Here is a 21,789-nt window from a genome sequence, read left to right as displayed (position 1 = left end):
TATTCTTACTCAGGAAAGACTGATTATTACAAACAGTTCCTATTTACAGAGAGCTCATTATGTGTCATATGCTTTACACACATGACCTCACTTTATCCTCAGGGTATTCTTCTTACTCCTGTTTTACAGTGGAGGAAACAAAGGTTTAGAGTGGTTCCATGGCTTGCAATGTCATGAGGTTTTAAGTGACAAGGCCACTTAGTCCCAGAGTCACAGAACATAGGTCTGGCAGACTCCAGAGTGCGTGCTCTTGGTCGCCATGTTGCTTTGTCCACTAAGAGCAGAGTGCCACAAAGGGAAGGTTACTTTCTGTTCTTCTGTCCTCAGGTGGCAAGATCAGACTGAAAGATGAGAGGGAGCCTCTTACACCTACGTGCCCTGAGTGACTGTGCAAGCAAGAGCTTCCTAGGGATGCTTTTTCTTCTCTGGATTCCACTTTACACAACAGAAGGGGCACCTCCCTGCTGGGGCATATTCCCATAGGCAGCTAGGATACCCTGAGTAGGAGGGAAAGAAAGTGAAATCAAGGGGGACAGGTCCTTAGCTCATTTAGATCTTCACAAGATTGCAGATTTTGAGGGTTTTTCCCATTTTTGAAATTGCACAGCCAATAAAAGTTAGAAAATGCAAAAAAGTAAACAGAAGGAAAAAAATAATCTGTAGCACTCACCACCAAAGATCTGTGGGCAAATTTCCTCCTTTCTTTGTAAGGGTTGGAATTAAAAAAAAAAAATATATATATATATATATAAAATATAAACACATATATAAACACACATACACACACATATATGGCTAGGATCACATTGTGTATATTGCTTTATCGTGAGAAAATTTCCACATTACATGATTTAAAAAAATGATCTTTTGCCAGCTGCCTCATCTATTGATTGGCTATACCCTAGTTTTCTTAACCAGTTTTCTGAAGGTGTGTCTTTACATTGGGATGAAGCGTGGCTCTGCTGTTTCCTGATTCTCTTCCTCTTCTACGGTCTTTGGGGTCAATTTCATTTAACAGTTGGCTCATGCTGTGGTGACATTTGCTGCAGGGTTTCAGGGGCATGACTTTCCTGTGCACAAACTCTCTTCACTCATTTCCCCAATGGAAATAACCCTGACGTCACCCGTGAGCCTGGTCTTCCACCATCTTCGCCCCCAGCCCTATAGAACCAACACTGAGCTCTTGGCCTTACCCACCCCCTGCACCTGCATGTAGGGCACTTCTGTGATTTCCTGGCTCTACAGGTGTGAGGAATTCATAGAAGGGGAGCCCCGGCCGGACGCCGCTCAAAATGCCAGCTTCGGGCAATATCACAATTTTCCCGACCATGGTACAACACGCAAGATGGGCAACTGGGTGAAGGGACTGAAGACACAGTGGGTGGCATAAGGGGATGTGGAGCCCAGAAGACCTGGGTTCGGATCTGATTCTACTACTTATTAGCTGTGGAAACTGAGCAAATTATTGAACCTCAGAACCTGGGTTTCCTCATATTTATGACAGAATAGTTTCTTCCCTCTAGGGTTTTAGTGGAAATTAAATGACATCATGCCAAGTGAACTTGCTGAATCCAGTTTTTGACCTAATCAAGAAGTTAATAAAGGACTGAGATCATTCCCCACCCCAGGGATCACATTTTTCTGTTCAATTGTTCCATTACACCAACTATCTCTTAGTGGTTCCAATGAGCTTTTGTTTTGAAGGTTTTATCCTCTTGGAGAAAAAGTTCTTCAAAGCCAGTGGCCTTGAGGCTTTATTGATGCTCTGCTCTGGCGAGATTATGTGCAGATAAAGGGCTCCTGGCCCTCATCTTGCAGACAGGCTCAAGGCCACAAAGCTTACCTTCGGAATAAACAAGACAATGAAGCAAAAACACTCACTCCTTCCCTGTACAAATATCCTCGTCAGCGTGCTTGTGTTTAATCCACATTGGCCAGTACATGGAATGGGACTGTGCTCACTCAAGTCAGCACTGCGAATGCCTTAAATACCTGCTCAAGAGTTCTGGCCCCTGCTTTCCCTTCTGGTGCTAGTCTTTTCCAACTCTTTCACATCGTGTTTTAGTCCTAGACCGAAGTAATCCCAGTTAAGCTGAAGGTCAGGGAGAGAAAGATCCAGTTAGACATTATGGTTCAAATGTATCAATTAATCCAGGGGCTCTCCAACTGTGCTACCATTAGAATCAACCGGGGAGCTTTTAAGGTTCCCTGAGGCCCAAGTGCACCTCAGGTCAATTAAACCAGGATTTCTAGGCATGGAGACCGGGCAGAGATTAAGTTTGAGCCAAGGGAATGGTTGCTGTTGCTCATGTTCCTGAGTCAGGAACATGTTCTGCAAGTTCCCCACACATCCCACTTTATGATATAACACGTGGAGTCAGACACACAGCCAGTGCTTCTGATGATGACAGAATACCTCGATCTGTTCCTGATTAACTCTGGAATTGAAATATGGTGGCTATTCCAGGATCACACATGGCCCAAAGTCATACATGACAAATATTTTATTACATTAAAAAAAAAAAAAGCCATCTGTTAACTGCTGAACTGCAGGGGACCACATCTGAGGCTACTTCAGAAGAGGGCATCAGAGAACAAATACAGATTTTCAGCATCACAATACGGCCAGATTCTCCTCCTCCTCCCCTCATTCATAGTAACCAGTCTTAAGCCAGTTCTGATAAGAGCACCTGATTGCTGACTCCACAAAACCATAGGATCACCCTAATATACATGACATAGGTCCAGCCCCAGCTGTCTCCCTGGCAGCCAGACTGCCATGGCCTGGACACAGAAGGCGATGCCTGGGTGGCATCAGTCCCACCCCTCTGCCTGGGCTTGCTCTTCCTAATGATGGGCTCTGGCGGGCCACCATCACGGCGGCATTGCCATCTGGGGTGCGCATGAACAGACCCCTGCTGGGCTGTGGCAGGCACCGAGGTTGGTTCCTTCTGAGACTGGAACCAGCTTGGTTCCGCTACATCTTACACCCTGAGGGAGTGGTTAGGAAGGGCTGCCAGGGAGACATTCACAGTGGGAAGCCGTGTTTCGCCCAGATGTCAGTGCTGAGGTGTGGGAGTTGGTTGCAGGGCTAGCCCCATTTGCCTTTTGATTCTGAGCAAATTTGGAAGATCCCAGTGTCCACTCCACATGGGGATATTTGGACAGGACCCAAACAGTTTTTCCACGTAGCCTGAAGGTGGGAGACCATCCACCATGTCAAAGTTCTGCCACCCGCTGGACAGTGCCTGCCATGCTGCTCCTGAGCCCTGGTGCTTCCTCACTCTAGGCTCGTGTGCCTAAAGCTGTGCCATTTCCAGGGTCCAGAAGCTCCCAGTCTGCATCTTGCTCATCCGGACTTACTTCTCTTCTTTCTGCTCCCACCCAGTCGCATCACTGGTGGCTTCCTCCACCCTGCAATAGTGCGGGGAGGTGCAGGCTGCCCCATTCCCCCCTCACTCCTATTTCTCCCCTGCCCATACCCACCCTCACCCCTGCACCAGGCCATAGTGCAGAGGTACCCTGTTGATGCCAGCCTTTCAGAGTAGGAAAGCAGATATTCAAGACACTGGGCCTTTCTCTGCCCATGGGTCCCAGGCTCCTTCTCTTCCTCCCAGACCTGGAGGAGGTGCCCAGAGTCCTGTGGCAGCTGCAACATCCCTGTAGTCACTCCTGCACCAGGAAGTTGATGAGGGCAGTTCTGGGGGACAGGAAGGCCTTCTTGATGCTTCGCCCCTGTAAGAACTTGATACCCAGTTCACTTTGGAGAACCAGTTCATAGACTTTGCCCTGGTCCTGGGCGACTTGCTGGGGCACGGGGATTTTGCCGCAGGCTTTGTTGTTGATCTGACAAGGTGAAAAGCCAGGACAAACAATGAGGAAAGTCTTGAGAGTGGCAGGCAACCCAACAACAGTATGCAACACCAACTGCCTGCAAAAGGTGTTGCTGCCTCCTGTGTGGGGAGGCAGTATGGAAAGGGAGAAGGAAAAGGCAGCACCCAGCTTCCTGAAAGAACAGGTACAATTAGATGGGTAGGACTAACACCTAAGCACTTCAGAGAGGGAGAGGGAGTGGGCGCCACCTTGCGTTTCCCATCGTAGCTGTGGTGGAAATTATGGCAAAAATCCTCAGCATGACGTGGCTTAGGCTGTATGGGGGGTGGGGGTGGGTGGGAGAGGGATTACTCTGTTGCTGGGGATCAAATCAAGTTTAGATCTGGCTACAGAGGGTGTCAGACCTAGGATTTACCTAAGTCTCGAGTGGACTACCTTCTGGGGAATGCAGGCAACCTCCTTCTCTGATGGCTGGCTCCAGAAGGGGGCGCTCAAGTGTGATGGCCTGGAAACCATCCACATCACACACAACTCTTGCCTAAAATGGGTCAGTATAGTTCCAGAAGTCAGTGGAATTCACCAAATATTAGTTCAATAAGGATAAACCTCACATCAAATATGAACTGATATCGCTGCCGAGGAAAGGGACATGTGAACCAGATGGCTTCTGAATCCTCCACTCCACTGCTCCCACAAGGAAGGTTATATTTCTTTTACAAAAGCTCCCGTGGTTGCTTTTTAAAAATTTTTTATTTTTTTGTTTTTGTCCTTTTAAGGGTGCACCCGCAGCATATGGAGGTTCCCAGGCTGGGGTCCAATCGGAACTACAGCTGCCAATCTACATCACAGCCACAGCAACGCAGGATCCGAGCCACATCTGCAATCTACACCACATCTCATGGCAACGCCGGATCCTTAACCCAGTGGGTGAGGCCAGGGAACTAACCTGTGTCCTCATGGATGCTAGTCGGGTTTGTTAACCACTGAGACATGATGTTAACTCCAAGCTCCTATTGTTTTTGTTTTTTTTCCTTTTTTGGCCACCCCCGCTGCATATGGAAATTTCCAGGTTAGGAATCAAATCTAAGCCAGAGCTGTGACCTATGCCGCGGCTGCAGCAACGCCAGATCCTTAACCTACTGTGCCAAGCCAGGAATCAAATGTGCCTCCACAGAGACAAGATGGATCATTAACCCACTGCATCACAGAGGGAACTCCCTAAAGCTCCAGTTTTTAACTTGGAAAATAAAGTCATCATATTATGAAAGATTTCTAGACATCCCTTCTGAAGTTTCAACCGAAGTGTATTATCAAGGATCCTTTAATCACCCACTTCATCTTTTCGGATTTATGTAGAATTCAGTGGTATTTTTATAGGCTGCATCAGCCCAGATCACTGGGTATGAGGCAAACAGACATCACCACAAAGAGTAGTGGCTTGAGTTTGAAGGGGTCTCAGTCCACATCTGGTGGCTTCTGCCCTTCCAGCTTTGCCACCTCCACTTCATCACTAGGCCTCAGCACTGACCTCTTGGACTTTTCCCACAGCTGCCTGGCAGGCCCCTGGCCACGAGTGCTGCTGCTCCTCCGCAGGAGGGAAGCCCCATAACAGCTAATGACAGTAAAAGCTCAAGTTGTCTGAGCTCTCGCCTGCCAGGCACCGTGCTCCACAATTCACCTGAGTGAACCTGTTTATCCCACCACAAGCCTGTGAGGTAGGTCACAGCCATTCCACCCCCATTTTACATAACGGGAAGCTGAGGTGCAGCAGTGAAGCCACTTGCCCAAGGCCCCACTCCAGCAAGCAGTGGAGACAGGATGACCCCATGGACCTGCCCTCTGCCCTGCAGCCCCCAATCCTTGGGGATGGACGCCAGCCTTCTCCCCAGCGCTGCCCCGCCTCTGCTCAGACCCTCCACAGCCCATGGTCCCGTGAGGGCTTCCCCTGCTTCTGCTGCTCCTCTTTAAAGCCAAGGTCTGAGTCCCTTTCCTTATGATGCCTTTTCCAGTCCCCCAATGGCCAGAAGCAGTGATGTGATGCTAGCAGCAATTACCATTTACCAAGTGAGTTATTAGACCCTGTTCTGCCACTGTCTCCTCACCTGCAAGATAGGGTTAGGTGCACATCTGTCTCATCTGTGAAATGGAAAAACAGCTGGGCCTGCCTCAGGGGCTGCTGTGTGGGGCTAATGAATTAGTGTCTGGAAAGTTCTAAGGACAGTGCCTATCTCTTAGTTGGTGCTCACTGTGTGTGAGTGGGTTGTGTCATTAGTGTGTCCGGAAGCAAGCGGAGTACCTTCTGGCATTATCCCATCGGATTCTTTCAACAACCAGGGGGCGGCGGGCCCTGCATTTACCTCCCTTTGCTGAGGAAACTGAGTCTTAGAGAAATTAAGTATTTTGCAAAACTGAGGTGGGTCCAACTCCCAAGCTCTTACATCTCAACCTCGAGGCTACACAAACTCCTTGTGTGTGTGGCAACATGTGAGCCTCCCCAGACCGTCCCTCCCGGGTGCTGGGCTCCATGAGGATGAGGTGGTGCCTCTGGGTGCAGAGCCCCCCGGGGTACAGCTAAACTGAATTACACGGCGCCCGACCTGGAGGTTCTCAGATGGGTGTACTCCCAGGGAGTCCTACACACATTTTAAATCCTGGATTTTCATTTCACTGATAATCTGAAATTATTTTCCCAATTATCAAAACTGTGTTTCTTTTCTGCAGTGATAATTTAAAACAGAGCAGCATTCCACAGATGAAAACTTCACAGTCTCAGGTCGGCACTTCTCAGTTGTGCTGAAGATGGGTTCTCACGGATATACGAGATAGTGCTTTCTTAGAAACATTACTTAAGTTAGAGAAATCGCCTGTGTTACAGGCTGGTTTTGGTTTTGAGGATTTTGGGAAGAAGCTTAGCCGGATAGCCCCACCTCCTCCCTCTGGGGACAGTGAGGAACTAAGCGCCAGGGCGGTGGCGTGGAGATGGCGCAGCTGTGCGGGAGCCATTGTCCTGGGGCAACGTGTCTTTCCCAACACGGACTTGCGCTCCCTCAGCCCCTGGGTGGGTTTGTTCGTGGCACAGTTTGCACAACTTTTCACAGTTTGCAACCATTTTATTTATATTTCTCTTTCCTTTTTCTTTTCCCTCATCTTTCCCACCAAGCTTTAAGTTCCACGAGGGCAGGGACCCTTTTTGGTTTGTGTCCCCAGAGCCTAGCTTGGTGCCTGATGTGGAGGAGCTAACTCAATAATGACTGAGGAATAGGTAAACCTGGACAAGGGGACAGGCATCTCTGAGCCTGTGTTCTCAGCTGAAAAAGATAAGAACAGCGATGCTTATTTTATTTATTTTTTTTAGGGCCGCAGATGAGGCATGTGAAGGTTCCCAGGCTAGGGGTCGAATCGGAGCTATAGCCGCTGGCCTACACCAGAGCCATAGCAACACCAGATCTGAGCCATGACTGTGACCTACACCACAGCTCATGGCAATGCCAGATTCTTAACCCACTGAGCAGGGCCATGGATCAAACCTGCATCCTCATGGATGCTAGTTGGGTTCGTTACTGCTGAACCACGGCTGGAACTCCAAGCAATGCATACTTTAAAGAGTGATGGGAGTTAAACTAAGCTTGGAATGTAAATTAGCCGGCCCATGTGACTAAAAGGTCTGCCCCCAGTTGGCTTTCCCTCTTTAGCCATATAGCACACTTAAGAGATTCCTCATAATGGGTCTCAGATTAAACAAATTAAATATATTTAAAAAACCCCCCACACAAATGGAGTTCCTGCTGTAGCAGAGCAGGTTAAGGATCCAGCATTGTCTCTGTAATGCTCTGGTTGCTGCTAAAGGCGTGGGTTCAATCCCTGGCTCGGCTCAGTGGATTAAGGATCTGGTGTTGCCGTAGCTGTGGTTTAGGTAGCAGCTATAGCTCAGATTTGCTCCATGCCCAGGAACTTCCATATGCTGCAGGTACAGCAAAAACAAAACAAAACAAAAAAAAAAAAAAAACAAAAAAAAAAACCCTACCAGGAGTTCTCATCTTGGTGCAGCAGAAACGAATCTGACTAGGGACCACAAGGCTGCAGGTTCGATCCCTGGCCTCGCTCAGTGGGTTAAGGATCCGGTGTTGCCGTGAGCTGTGGTGTAGGCCGCAGACATGGCTTGGATCCTGCGTTGCTGTGGCTCTGGCGTAGGCCGGCAGCAGATGCTGCCCTAAAAGGACAAAAGACGAACAAAACAAACAAAAACCCTACCCAAAAAACCAAACCAAACCAAACCAAAAAAAACCCTTACAGATAAACTATAAGAGTTATCTGCTGTGTTAAAGGTCTAAACAGTTGCTCAGTTTATGCATTTAAGATGTCCCAATTTACCAAAAAAAGAAATATGATGTAGCCTTCTGAAATCCATTTTGCAGAGTGAAGAGTTCCTTACCCATCTCCTCCCATCACCTTCCCCACCTCCAAGAGCCAAGAGTGGCTGAATGAAACTTAGATTTAAACGTAGTTGGAAAGGGAGACAATAAGGCAGGACAGGTTGACTTTTCCCCGTCTCTCGTCCTTTGAGGGCCACAAGTTTTCTGCTCACAAGCTTTTGGTATGTGGTGACCTTAAAACTGAAGGTGCTGGCAAAGGAAGTCAGGCTGGACCGTTAGGCCGAGAGAGCTAGGTGGGCTACAGAGGCCAGGTGAGAAACCTCCAAACCCAGCTGTGTGTGTGGCAGGTCCACCCTGGCTCTGGGGGCTGCGGGAGACACTCACCAGAACTGCCATCTGCACGATGTCAGGCTGCTGGAGGAACTGCGGGTCCACAGCTGGCCAGGCCTGAAGCAGCACGTCGGCATCCCAGGCATAGTGGGGACATAGCTTCCTGGGCACCAGCGCCAGACCTGCAATGCCAAGGCACAGAGGGTCATCGAGCACACCTGAGGCTCACAAGGGCAGGACACAAAGCATTTGCCTGGACAACAAAGCCTGGCTTAGAGCTGCCTGAGGCACCGGGATGCTGCACCAGGGCTGTCCACACCTACCAGGTGCCCCCACTTTCTTTGACCTGGCTTATCAGCCCAGTTTACAGGTAGCTTTCTTTTCTTTTTCTTTTCAAACAATACCCAGAGCCAGAGAGATGAATGGACACAGTTCTGAAGTGTGCACCGCAAAAGCAAGGCTGCTGATTTTACTTGGTCTCTGCAGATGAAGGAATCCTTTGTGCTCCCGAGAGCAGATCCCAAAGTAACAAGCTGAATTTGTTTTCTTTCTGGCCCATGAATACTTGTGGTCTGAGAGGGCCTCCCACCCAGTCCTTTTACTCATTATCACCAGAGCCAACATGCTGAGAACAGCACCGTGCTCCTTCAAGACCTACTCAGAGGGAGCTCAACTTTTCTGCTAAACTTCCTCTCAAGAGGGGCTCCTGCCATCACCAAATTGGAAAGAGCTGTCGTTGGCTCAGGGTGGATCAAAACGTCTCAAGTCTCATTTCCCACAGTGCTTTGCACTGCAGCCCCAAAGCAGAGGAGGCTGGGCACCTGGGGCTGCTCAGGGCCAATTGTCAGTGCTCTGGGACTTCAACCAGGACTTCCTACCAAGGCAAGTTTGATTTCCAAGCCTCTGTTGATCTCATGAGTACAAGCAATACCCCCAAATGTACAGGAAATACACAGAGCAGAAAAACAGATCCTTGGGCACTAGTAGTGTGCATCCCCCCAGAGGCAGGCCCTCAGTGGGCAAGTGAATGTGTGTCCATGCTGAGAGCAGTGCCATGGCAGGTGCACTGCCCACATGCTGTGAATGGCCTTTCCGGGGCTGGTGTGGGGGGGTGGCCCTTACACCCCTCCCCCTTATTATTAGCCTTGAGACTGGAAGACGCACTTAAGGGATAGACCCATGGCTAAGGGGATGGTCTGAGGCTGAGTCTGGGAGAAAGGGAATGAATCCCACCAATGCCAGTCCCAAACACTGGGCTGTGAATGACAATGTTTTATTTTCCTTGATGACGAAAGTAACATATGCTCATTGCAGAAAAATTGCAAAAGGTCAAAATACAAAGAAGAAAATAATGTTCACATGGATAGCATTTCCCCCCCCCCCCCCTGTGCTTGCAGCATGTGGTAGTTCCCAGGCCAGGGAATCAAACCTGTACCACAGCAGTGACCTGAGTTACAGCAGTGACGACACCAGATCCTTAACCCACTTAGCTACCAGGGAACTCCTTAAACTTTTAATTTTGAAAGATAGTAATGCAATGTATTTAATAAATATTTGTACGTGTAAACCAACTCCACAAAACCAAACCAAACCAAACCACCACCAGGATCATGCAGTAGATATAGTTTTGGATTCTCTTTTTTCCTATATTTAAACTAAAAGCACAATATACAGTAGTATATACAATATGGCCCCAGATTTAGTAAATATTTATATAAAGAGATAAAAATTTGAAAAGAAATGAATCAGAAAGCAGCAGTGATTATCCCTGGGAGGTAGATGTTTAGGGGAGTCTTTCTTTTAGAAAAAAATTTACAGGTTTTTCTACAAGAAATATTTATTACCTTTGTAATGTGAAAAGATGTATAAGGTGGAAGGGATAAATAGAGTTTGGGATTAACATATACACATTACTATATATAAAATAAGTAATCAACAAGGACCTACTGTATAGCACACGGAACTATACGCAATATTCCGTAGTAACCTATGTGGGAAAAGAATCTGAAAAAGAATGGATGTGTGTGTATGCACAACTGATTAACTTTGCTGAACACTTGCAACTAACACAATATTGTTCATCAACTATACTCCAAGATAAAACAAAAATTAAATTGAAAAAAGAGTAACATAAAAAAGCTATTTAATAATAAAGCTAATCAACTAATATGTTATATAAGTTCAATATTTGTGCTCTGGTTTCTTTGAAAGATTTCATTTTTTTCTCTATTTATTCATAATTTATATTATCTATCCAAAATGTATTTTCTGTATAATGTGAAAAAACTTATTAAAAAAATATACAGTCGGAGTTCCTGCTGTGGCTCAGTGGGTTATGAATCCGACTAGAAACCATGAGGCTGTGGGTTGGATTCCTGGCCTTGCTCGGTGGGTTAAGGATCTGGTGTTGCCATGAACTGTGGTGTCGGTCATCGACGTGGCTCAGATCCCACTTTGCTGTGGCTGGGGTGTAGGCCGGCAGCTGCAGCTCTGACTCAACCCCTAGCCTGGGAACTTCCATGTGCCATAGGTGCAGCCCTAAAAAGAACCAAAAAAAAAGAAAAAAATCATGGTCAATTTTCTAAGCCCAGTCTGTTGAATAAACCTTCTCTTTTCCCTACTGGATTGTGATTTTTCTTTTATAATATATTTTCTTTTCTTGTCTATTTTAGACGAGGGGTGGTTTCATGACTATTCACTACTACAAAGACACTCAAAATGCCTGTCTGCAATGCGGTGAGGAAGAGGCCAGAATGTGAATCAACACACTGCTTCCTTCAATGAGACAGTCTTGCGACATGGTCAGTCCAATTCGAACATGTGCTGAGGGGCAGAGCTGATGCACATGCTAAATATAAGCTCCTTATCTTGTCCTAGATTGTGAGAGAACTTCCCAGACCAGCCTCTGGTCTGCGGACCACTCTGAGCGGCACTGGTCCATCTTATTCTGCTGACCTCTGTCTTGGTTCTTGTGTAGGCATCACAGATTTGTTGTAATTTTTCCTATGTTTCACTACCTGGCACCCTTGTAACCCTGTGTTGCCAGTCAATCTGAGGGAAGGGAAGACCCATTGGGGTCTGAGAATCGAGTGGCAAAAAAGACGTATTCCTGGGGCCCCGCTGGCTCTTGTGCCCTGGGGTTCCTGTGCTTCTGAAAAACCTACTCCATTCCTAACAGATGTGTCTTTTGGCAGAAGCAGAGAGGAGCTTCCTGCTTATTCCTCAGAAGGGATCCTATTAAGTCTCATATTTAAATACAAGACAGAGGTCGCAGGAGGGAGATAATCATTTCTTTATTTGAGCAGGCTGGGCCAGCATGGCTTGTCCTGTGACCCAGCTGCAGTGGGAACCTTTCCAAAACCTCCGTATGGCAGTTGTACAGGATGCCTGGGAGATGAAAGGACCTTGGACACAAATGTGCTGGGCAGAAGCTGTTACAAATTCCACTTTAAAAAAATGAGGAAGCGCAGTCAGGATGCTTATTTATAGCGGCCTGGGCCCCCGCCAGCGTTTCCATATAGATGGGAGTGGGGCCATCCTGCTCAGCGGGGAGGAACAGAAACTCGCTACCCCCAGGATCTGCGTAGTGTTTTGGCCTCCCTGCTCTTTTTAGGGAAGTACAAATACCTAACATTTGCATGGCAAATACAATGTTTTTTTTTCTTTTTTTTTTACGTGATACAGGTCAGGTAGAGAGCTGGCCTTTGGGAAGCATGTGGAAAAAGTCTGAAGAGGCTGGGAAGGGGCAAGGCCCTGGCACACAAGGCCACCATGCACGGCCCACCCCCTTTCTTCCCCTCCTCTGAGAGCTGTTGCTGCTGACCTTCCTGTGAAATAACTGAGAGAAGCCTCCTCTCCTGCTCAGAGAGCTGACAAGGTCACCACGTCACCATGGTACCCGGAATGAGTGCTGGGGTAGTTGTGGCATCTGTGGACAGCAGGCCTCTTGAGGTCCATCTTCAGGAGGTCCCGCACCCCACCCCACCTTCATACACACACAGGGGAAGTCCTGGTGACTCTGGGGTGTCTGATCTCCACCATGCCTCATCTAACCCTGGGAATTCCAAGGAAATGGACAGAAAGCAAGGCACTTCACCTAAGCCTTTACCTACCAAAAGGTTCCACTGACGTTATTTTGAAATAACAACACTGAGAGGGCGTACATATTCGTGTATAAAACCGTCTGAACATCAGCAGATGGCTTACTGTCCCTTGTATCACACACTTCCAGATGATTTATAGACTTGCAGTTTTGTTGAAATTAATGAAGACAGCATATATGCACAGCAAAACATTATAGTTATGATATTTTACAGCCATTTTTACGAAGAAAAATGGATCTATGGTGGTAGACTGATACTTCAAGACTGTAAGTGACTTCAGAAACTTAAGGAAGGTAAAATGTTGCTGGGCTGTGACCCTCCTCACAATTAAAGTGCTGATGGATGATTTGAAGATGAGAGGAAGAAGCCTGAGACAAAAACAAATAGAAAAATCACTGTTCAACTGTAAAAATGGGCAGAGAAACAGAAATGGAGATCTCATTGACACATTTTAAATAATGTGTATTATGGACAAGAGGCTAATCGCAAAGCAGCATGTGCACCCACGCACACAAATAGCATAAGAGGGGAAATCACTCAAATGTCCATCAGTGGATGACTGTTTAATAACTTACGAAAAAAAAAAAAAAAAGAAAAAAATGGAGTTCCTCTCAGGGCCCAGTGGTTAATGTACCCGACTAGCATCCATGAGGACTCGGGTTTGATCCCTGGCCTCGCTCAGTGGGTTAAGGATCCGGCCTTGCCATGAGCTGTGATGCAGGTCAAAGACGAGGCTCAGATCCTGTATTACTGTGGTGTAGGCCGGCGGCTATAGCTCCGATTCCACCCCTAGCCTGGGAACCTCCACGTACCGCAGGTGCAGCCCTAAGAAAAACAAAAAAAGACCAAAAAACAAAACAAAACAAAAAACCCCACAAAACTTATGGAACATTCCTAGGATGGGACACCATCTAGCTGTTAAAAAAGAACAGGGTTGACCTGTAAGTGTTGATCTAGAACTATTCCCACATCAATATGGTGAGAGAGGGAGTTCCCGTCGTGGTGCAATGGAAACAAATCCAACTAGGGACCATGAGGTTGCAGGTTCGATCCCTGGCCTCGCTTCGTGGGTTAAGGATCTGGCGTTGGCGTAGCTGTGCTGTAACACAGATGTGGCTCAGATCCTGTGTTACCGTGGCTGTGGTGTTGGCCGGCAGCTGTAGCTTCGATTTGACCCCTAGCCTGGGAAACTCCATATGCCTCAGGTGTGGCCCTAAAAAGCAAAAAACAAAAAACAAACAAACAAACAAAAAATAGTGAGAGAGAAACATTTCACCTAAGTGCACAGAATTCTGTCAGATCAGCTATCAAACTGGCAGTGGGTAGTTGGAGAGGAAACTGACATAAGGGCAAGGGTGGGAGGGAACTTGGAGCACAGCCTTGGTAACAATGTGGATATAGATGTATTTTTCAATGAAAAATCTACGTTTTTGTCTTAAGAAGCTCAGAGAAGTAGGGTGGAGGGTGGAGTTATTTTCTGCAGTTGGCTCCACGCATTTTTCTTTGGAAGCTGGGCTTGTGTAGAGGCGAGGTCATGCTCCTTGGGCACTTAGGACGACAGACTCACTCTGTCACCACGAGCTCCTGGCATTTTGTGCTGCTCTGCTGAGCCAGGCAGGAGATATGGGCATCTCATACACTGGTGGGATGAGTGACTGCATCTGGTCAGTTGCGTGTGTGTAGCATGTGTCTAGTAAAATTTTCCATAACTAGAAATAAATTCCTTCTTTCCTTCCTCTCTCATCATCTACTTATATTCCTAAACCAGAATCTGAACACTCTAGACCTGGAGGATTAGAGAGGTAATTTCAAACAAACAAACAATTTCGAAATAATTACAGATGCGCAGGAGGTTGCAAAGAAATGCACAAGAGTCCTGGCACCCATCCCCCAGCCTCGCCCAATGGTAACATCTGGCAGAGCTACAGCAGAGTATTGAAACCAGGAAGCGGACATTGGTACGATCCCTAGAGCTAGTTCAGATTTCATTGGTTTTAGAAGCTCTGATGTGTACACGTGCGGCTTCCTGTAACCACTGCCACTGTGAAGACAGAACTGTTCCACCACAAGGCTCCCTTGTGTGCCTCTTTTACGGCTACCACCCCTTCCGCCCTGCCCCTAAGTCCCGGCAACCACTAATGCGTTTTCCATCTCTATAATTTTGTTTTTGCAAGAATGTGGTATAAATGGAATCGTAGAGTATATAGCCTTTTGAGACTGGCTTTTTTTTTTTTTTTCCTTTCCACTCAGCATAATCCCCTTGAGATCCACCCAAGCTGTTACCCCTTAGAAAGGTCATTTTTGACGATGATGAAGTTAGACCTTTAACCAGAGTACCACCAAGGAACTCCTTGTTTAGTGATTTTCTGCCTTTTCACGGTCCACCAACAAAGGAAACCTTGTGTCCTTCGTCTGGAAACAGTATCAGTGACTCCAAATATGCAAAATTTCCCTAACACCCTCATGGATAGGACAATATTCTATTATGGTAAACAAAAGATAACTTTGTAAATGCAGATGTGGTGTCTTGACCTTCTCAGATCCGAAGCTTCAGGAAGGAAGAAAAGATTTCCTCATCCTGTTAAAATGTGCACACTGCCAGGACCCTGGTTCTGTTTCCTACCGAAGGTCTCCCTTGACTCTTTAGGTGACTGGTAAAGGACATTAGGCTTCAAGTGCTTTGAGCTTTTCTAAATGTTTCCTTTTATCCAGAGCAACAGCCTGGATCCAGATTGCCCCTGGAAGACAGACCTCGCTTCTGCTGCCCTTTGGGGAGGGTTTCGTCTTTGAAAACCTGCTTCTCTGGGAACTCGGGGAATTGGTAATGTCCAAGCAGCCTGCCCTCACTGCCCACATTCCCGTTATAGTCACTGCGAGGTTATCTCTCAGAGACACAGGAATGAAACCAGAGCTATGTGAAAGCTATGCTTTCTGGAATAAACCAAATGTGTGGAAGAACTGTCCCAAAGCCTTGGAACAAGAGTGATCAGAAGTGTGAGATGACAGTAATCACACCCCCTCCCAACGCAGTGCACTGTCTGCAAAGGACTTTGAACACTTTGTGACACTGGCCCTTACCCGCTGCTGGGAGGGGCAGGAAGAGGCCATGTCCTCAGTGTCTCCAGAGGGCATCTGACCAAGACCTGTGAATTAATGACCAGAGCGACCCGCCTCGTGCGTCAGACACCTCACCTGACTAGGGCCCTGCTGCTCGTTCAGAGGGGACACACACACACACACACACACACACACACACACGTGTGGAGCCAGGAGACAAAGGCTTCCCATTGCTTCTCTGAATTAAAAAAAAAAAAAAAAAAAAAAAAGTTGCTGTAGATTTGTAAAGCCTGAGAGATGGCCTTCTCAAGTAAATGAACACAGACTACAATGCCCGCTGCTCAGACTGCCCTCCCCAGCTTTCCCACCAACGCCTAGAACAGAGCCTGGCACAAAATACAAGCTTGGTGAATGTTTACCAAATGGCTGAATGAGACATGCTAGCAAAACTAAGATTCAATTGAAACCCACTTCGTATGATAACACAGCTCACAGAAGCCCCAGCCCTGCTGCGTGGGGGAAAAAAATCACAGAGCAAAGGTTGAAGTGGGCTAGTTTCCATCATATTGCTTTAGTGTATGTCCTGCTGGCGATCTTGTCACCCAACTGAAGGACAGCCTGGCAGGGGGTGAGGCCACAGGGTATACTTATATGGCAAGACCTGCTGGACAGGGACAGGGCTGTGAAGAGAGCTGACCCTATCTGCCACCCCCAAAACCCCAGCCCCCCAACACACAGACTGGAGGGGCACATGAGGAGGGAGATTTCCCGGGGAGAAATGAAATGAAGGGGGCAGACAGATAATGTGGGGTGAAGGATGAAAAAAAGGAGAGATGTGCCTATTCTAGGATGAGAGTGAGTACCTTTATTACAAATGAGATAAACTTTGTTTTATAATAAGGAAGACGGGGAAAGAATTAACAGTGTGCCATTTAAAAGACTTAATGTGATTACCAATGCCAAATCAAAAAGGCCTGTTTCCTGTCCAAGGAGATAATGAAAGGCTGCACAATCGAATACAATCAGCCTGGCAGGGCCTAATACCATCCTGCCTTCAGGGCATTCTGTCTACTCAGCAAAGAATGGGTGAGTGTCTCCTTCTGTAGAGTGGGTTCTGAAGCACAGAAGCAACTCAATTCATTTGAAGTCAGTGAAACCCTTATTCCCAAATCTAACAATGCATAGGGCAAAAAAACTGGTCTAAGAATAACTGCAAAATTCTAAATTAAAAAAACAACTAGCAAGTAGAATTTAATAGTATGTTAAAGGCTTACTACTCCATGGTCAAGATAAATTTATCCCACAATAGCCCATCAGGCAATCAATTAACTGGATTTAAGTTATATCAACAGGGCAAAGGGGAAAATGAACAGCGAAGATACACCACTTCAACAATTGAAGAATGAATATTAAGTAAAATATAGCTCTCGTTCCTAAGATGCATTCTGGTAAACAGAGATAGAAGGCCACTTCCTTAATAGGACAGGGGATGTCTATCCTAAACCAAGAGTCAACCCAAACCTAACAGGGAAATGTTCCTGGAAATGAGACAAGATGGGCTGTGGCCAGTATTCTTTAACACTGCACACGGTTTTCTGAGCAGTATATTAAAGAAGTAAATAAACACAAAGGAATAAGAATAACTATTAGAAAGAAGGAGAACACTCATCTTTATTTGTGGATCGCAGACTCCTAGAAAATCCAAGTGGATTCTACCCCTTAAACAAAGGACAAGAGATTGGTGGGGAAACTGGGTAGAGAAGAAGGAAGTAAATAAATATAAAAAATTACATGTCAAGAGTTTCCATTGTGGCTTAGCAGAAACGAATCTGACTGGCATCCATGAGGACTCAGTTTTTGTTTTTTTTTTTTGTCTTTTTAGGGCTGTACTTGTGGCATATGGAGGTTCCCAGGCTAGGGGTTCAATCAGAGCTGTAGCCGCCAGCCTACGCCAGAGCCAAGCAATGCCAGATCCGAGCCACATGTGCAAACCACACCACAGCTCATGGCAACACTGGATCCTTAATCCAATAAGCAAGGTCAGGGATTGAGCCTGTGTCCTCATGGATACTAGTCAGATTCATTAGCCACTGAGCCACGACAAGAACTCTGAGGATGTAGGTTTGATCCCTGGCCTCGCTGAGTGAGTTAAGGATCTGGTGTTGCCATGAGCTGCGGTGTAGGTCGCAGACACAGCTGGGATCCTGCACTGCTGTGGCTGTGACATGGGCCAGCAGCTACCACTCCGATTTGATCCCTAGCCTGGGAACCTCCATATGCTGTGGGTGCAGCCCTTAAAAGACCAAAAAAAAAAAAAAAAGACGTTTTTGTTTTTTTGGTTGTGCCCATGGCACGTTGAAGTTCCTGGGCCTCAGCGGCAACCTGAGCCATAGCAGTGACAATGCTGGATCCTTAACCCACTGAGCGACCAAGGGACTCCTCAACAGTCTTAAATACACCCTGTCTATTCCACTTTGAAGAAATCATTTGAGGTAAGAACAAAGACTTATGCGCACATCTGTCCATGGTGGACTGTTTATGGAGTGAGAGACACATGAGTGGACGGGTTGCTGACGTCATTGTGCACATGGACAATTAATGTAGTCATTAAAAATGTTTATAAATTTAAAAAACCAAAATGTTTACAAGTCTATCTTGTTTTTAAACTAGAAATCCGCAGAGATAAATTTTTTGGGGGAAACCAACCTAAGCTCCGTGGAAAGCAAAGATGCTGGAACTGCTGCTTTACATTCTGACTGAGTGTCTGAGTTGGTCCAGAAAGGCCACACTAGGCTTCTGACACTGATGCCAGGGGCCCAGGGCTGAGCTGCTGGTAAGTTGCCCTCAGAATGCTGGCCTGTGGACAAACTCTGTTCAAGTCACCATTTCAAACCGTTACAAGGACTTCTTCCTCAGTCTTGTTCTGTGCTCCTGAGAGCTGCTTTAATGTCGGTTTTGTCTGCCTGGAATCAGGAGGTTTCGTTCAGCCCTGCTAAGTGATGGCTGGGCTCTGACAAGCCCCAAGATGCTAAGGACAGAGCATAAACGAATGGAGGTGCTGCAGTTCTCAAGGATCTTTTCAACCTGAAGCTGTGCCTCATTCAGGCTGAGTGTCTGATTTTTTTACATTTTCTCATTACAATAACCCTTGTGCATGGCTTTTTAACTGGCATCAATTTCACTGAGTACAATTTGCAATTATGGTGGCCATTTTGGGGAATTTCTTTCTTTCTTTTTTTTTTCTTTTTGTTTTTTCTAGGGCCACACCTGTGGCATATGGAGGTTCCCAGGCTAGGGGTCGAATTGTAGCTGTAGCCGCTAGCCTATGCTGAAGCCACAGCAACTGAGGATCCGAGCTGTGTCTGCAACCTACACCACAGCTCATGGCAATGCCGGATCCTTAATCCACTGAGAGAGGCCAGGGATCGAACCCGCAATCTCATGGTTCCTAGTCGGATTCGTTAACCACTGAGTCATGACGGGAACTCCCTTGGAGAATTTCTGATATGAACAAAATTGCATATTTGAGGGGTTCCTTAGAACAAAAAGGAAAGAAAATTTGGACTGTCCCCATGGCCTGCTGTCTTTATTTGGCATGAAGAAGCTTCTAATCACAATTCAGAGTTGAAAACTGCCTCCCTAAAAATTCTCCAGCTGGAACTAATGTAAACATGAGAAATTTAAAAAGCTGTCTTCTGTCACGTTTTGGTTCGTCTTATCTTTCCTTACCTCCAATGCCTTCACCCTCAGAACTCTGTCCAACCTTCCTGAAGTCCTTCTAATTACCACCCTGCTCCCTCTCCTAATCGGCTGATCTAGCTCACTGTCACTTCAAACTGCAGTCCCTCCTAAGGGAGCCCTGACACTGACTGGTAGGCAGTTTCAAAGCTTTGATCACGTTCAGAGCTCCATGCTGTTCTAAGGACCTCTTACATCCCACAACGGAAAGAGGAGCATTCATGAAAGAAGTCAGATTCATCCTGGGCGCACAGAGCCCAGGCCTCTCCAACCTCTACCAATGAATCCATCCACTGGAGGGGCTGGGAGAGGCAAAAACTTGGTTAGAAAAGGCTAAGTGGAGTTCCCGTTGTGGCACAGCAGAAATGAATCCGACTGGGAACCATGTGGTTGTGGGTTTGGTCCCTGGCCTCGCTCAGTGGGTTAAGGATCTGGCATTGCTGTAAGCTGTGGTGTAGATCACTGGCGAGACTCGGATCTGGCATGGCTGTGGCTGTGGCGTAGGCCAGCAGCTGGAGCTCCGATTAGACCCTAGCCTGGAAACCTCTATATGCCGCAGGTGTGGCCCTAAAAAGACAAAAAGACAAAAATAAATAAATAAATTAACTAAAAAAAAAAGAAAAAAAGAAAAAAAGAAAAGGATAAGTGTCAAGGCCCAGAAAGTGATGGAAGACACCACAAAATACACTTTGCTCAATCAGAATACATTAAAGCAGGATCTTTTGGGAATCATACCACAGACCTTTCCCATTAGAAAGCAAACCGGACCTTGATTCAACCTTGCAAGGAACGCAGAACACATCCATGGGTAACTTCAGAGCCTTTAGACAATTTTTAGGATTAGCTCCTGAGGTGAACATTTCTGATGATGCCCTTTCCATTTTCTGGGTCAACATTTAAAGCCAGAAACTATAGATATGGTACATAAACAAAAAAATGGATTGGAAAATCACTCTATTGCATAAATGTCAGCATTTGGCTGAACTTTTTTTTTTTTTAAATAGCTGCACCAAGGCACATGGAGTTCCTGGGCCAGGGATTGAATCTGAGCTGCAGCTGCAGTAATGCTGGATTTTTTAACCCACTGCACTGGGACAGGGATTGAATCCATGTTTCCACAATGACCTGAGCCGCTGCAGTTGGATTCTACTTTTTTTGGTCTCTTTTTTAGGGCCACACCCATGGCATATGGAAGTTCCCAGGCTAGGGGACCAACTGGAGCTGTAGCTGCCAGCCTACACCACATTCATAGCAACGCCAGATCCAAGCCGCTTTTGCAACCTACACCACAGCTCACAGCAACTCGGGATCCTTAACCCACTGGTTGAGGCCAGGGATCAAACCTTGTCCTCATGGATGCTTCTAGATTTGTTTCCACTGAGTCACAACGGGAATTCCTACAGTCAGATTCTGAACCCACTGCACCACAGTAGGAACACCTGGCTGAACATTTTAAAGAGGCTTCAGACCCGAAAGGATAAAATCCAAATTGAACTCATGGCTTTATAACAGAAGCATTGTGAATAGGTCCTCCTCTTCCTCAAAGGATGAAAAACACATACCTTTTTAGGGGGTGGGGGCTGCAGCTGTAGCATGCAGAAGTTCCTAGGCCAGGGATCAAACCTGCCCCACAGCAGTGACCTGAGCCACCAAAGTGACAACACTGGATCCTTATTAACTGCTAGGCCACCAGAGAACTCCAAAAACACTTTGGTTTTGACAGAGATACTTGCTGGTGCTGTAAAAAGGGGACACTGGAAAAATAACTATCTCATCTTAGCTTAAAAGTAAAAGGAACTAAATGCTCCATCTTCCTGGGATACACCAGGGTCTGGGGGATACAACGGAGACACAGAGATGTGGGCCAACATTCTGGGGGCTCACGGAATTCATCAAAGACTCACACATCCAACAAGTGCTTTCTCCTCACTTGAGCCAGTAAAGACAGCTTTTCTCCCTCCACCCTTAGCAGCACGAATGTCATCACTTCCTTCTCGCAACTCCCTGTCTTTTCACCTTACTTTTTTTACTCTTTAAAAGGCTTTACAGTGAACCTCTCTTTGGTGACTTCTTTGTAGAGTTAGGGGTCAAAAGCACTCCTTTCATGAACTGTGTGGCCCATGTGACACCCCAGGGCCTTTGGCTGAGATGTTTGGGGAGGTTGCTGTGAGGTCTGCTACTTCTCAGAGGCCCCCGGATAAAAGCATGATGTTAATACAGCATCTTTGGCTGCCTGTCTCCTGCAAGCCCCTCCACAACATCCACAGGAGTCACAGGAGACCTCTGAACACGAGGCCTGGAGAACCAGCCTGCACAGCCAGCAAGTCCTCCTGCATGGCATCTGCTCACTTCCC

At 46.7% G+C, this 21,789-nt stretch overlaps 1 protein-coding gene across 1 annotated transcript in view; it reads right to left on the bottom strand.

Moving 5' to 3' along the window:
- Positions 1-813: 813 nt before the first annotated feature.
- The window catches only part of LARS2 (leucyl-tRNA synthetase 2, mitochondrial), a 167,212-nt gene continuing 146,236 nt past the window's right edge, over positions 814-21,789 (bottom strand). Inside the window, exons 21-22 of the mRNA XM_047771844.1 lie at positions 8,592-8,719; positions 814-3,846 (exon numbers count right to left, since the gene is read on the bottom strand). Of these exons, the coding sequence (XP_047627800.1) occupies positions 3,667-3,846; positions 8,592-8,719 (308 nt within the window). The 3' untranslated portion in view covers positions 814-3,666. The remainder of the gene's footprint in view (positions 3,847-8,591; positions 8,720-21,789) is intronic.

The sequence above is a fragment of the Phacochoerus africanus genome, chromosome 1, assembly GCF_016906955.1.
Source record: "Phacochoerus africanus isolate WHEZ1 chromosome 1, ROS_Pafr_v1, whole genome shotgun sequence".
In the NCBI taxonomy this organism is placed as follows: Eukaryota; Metazoa; Chordata; class Mammalia; order Artiodactyla; family Suidae; genus Phacochoerus; species Phacochoerus africanus.
The sequence above is the reverse complement of the archived record's forward strand: the minus strand, read 5'-3'. Positions and strand labels throughout refer to the sequence as shown.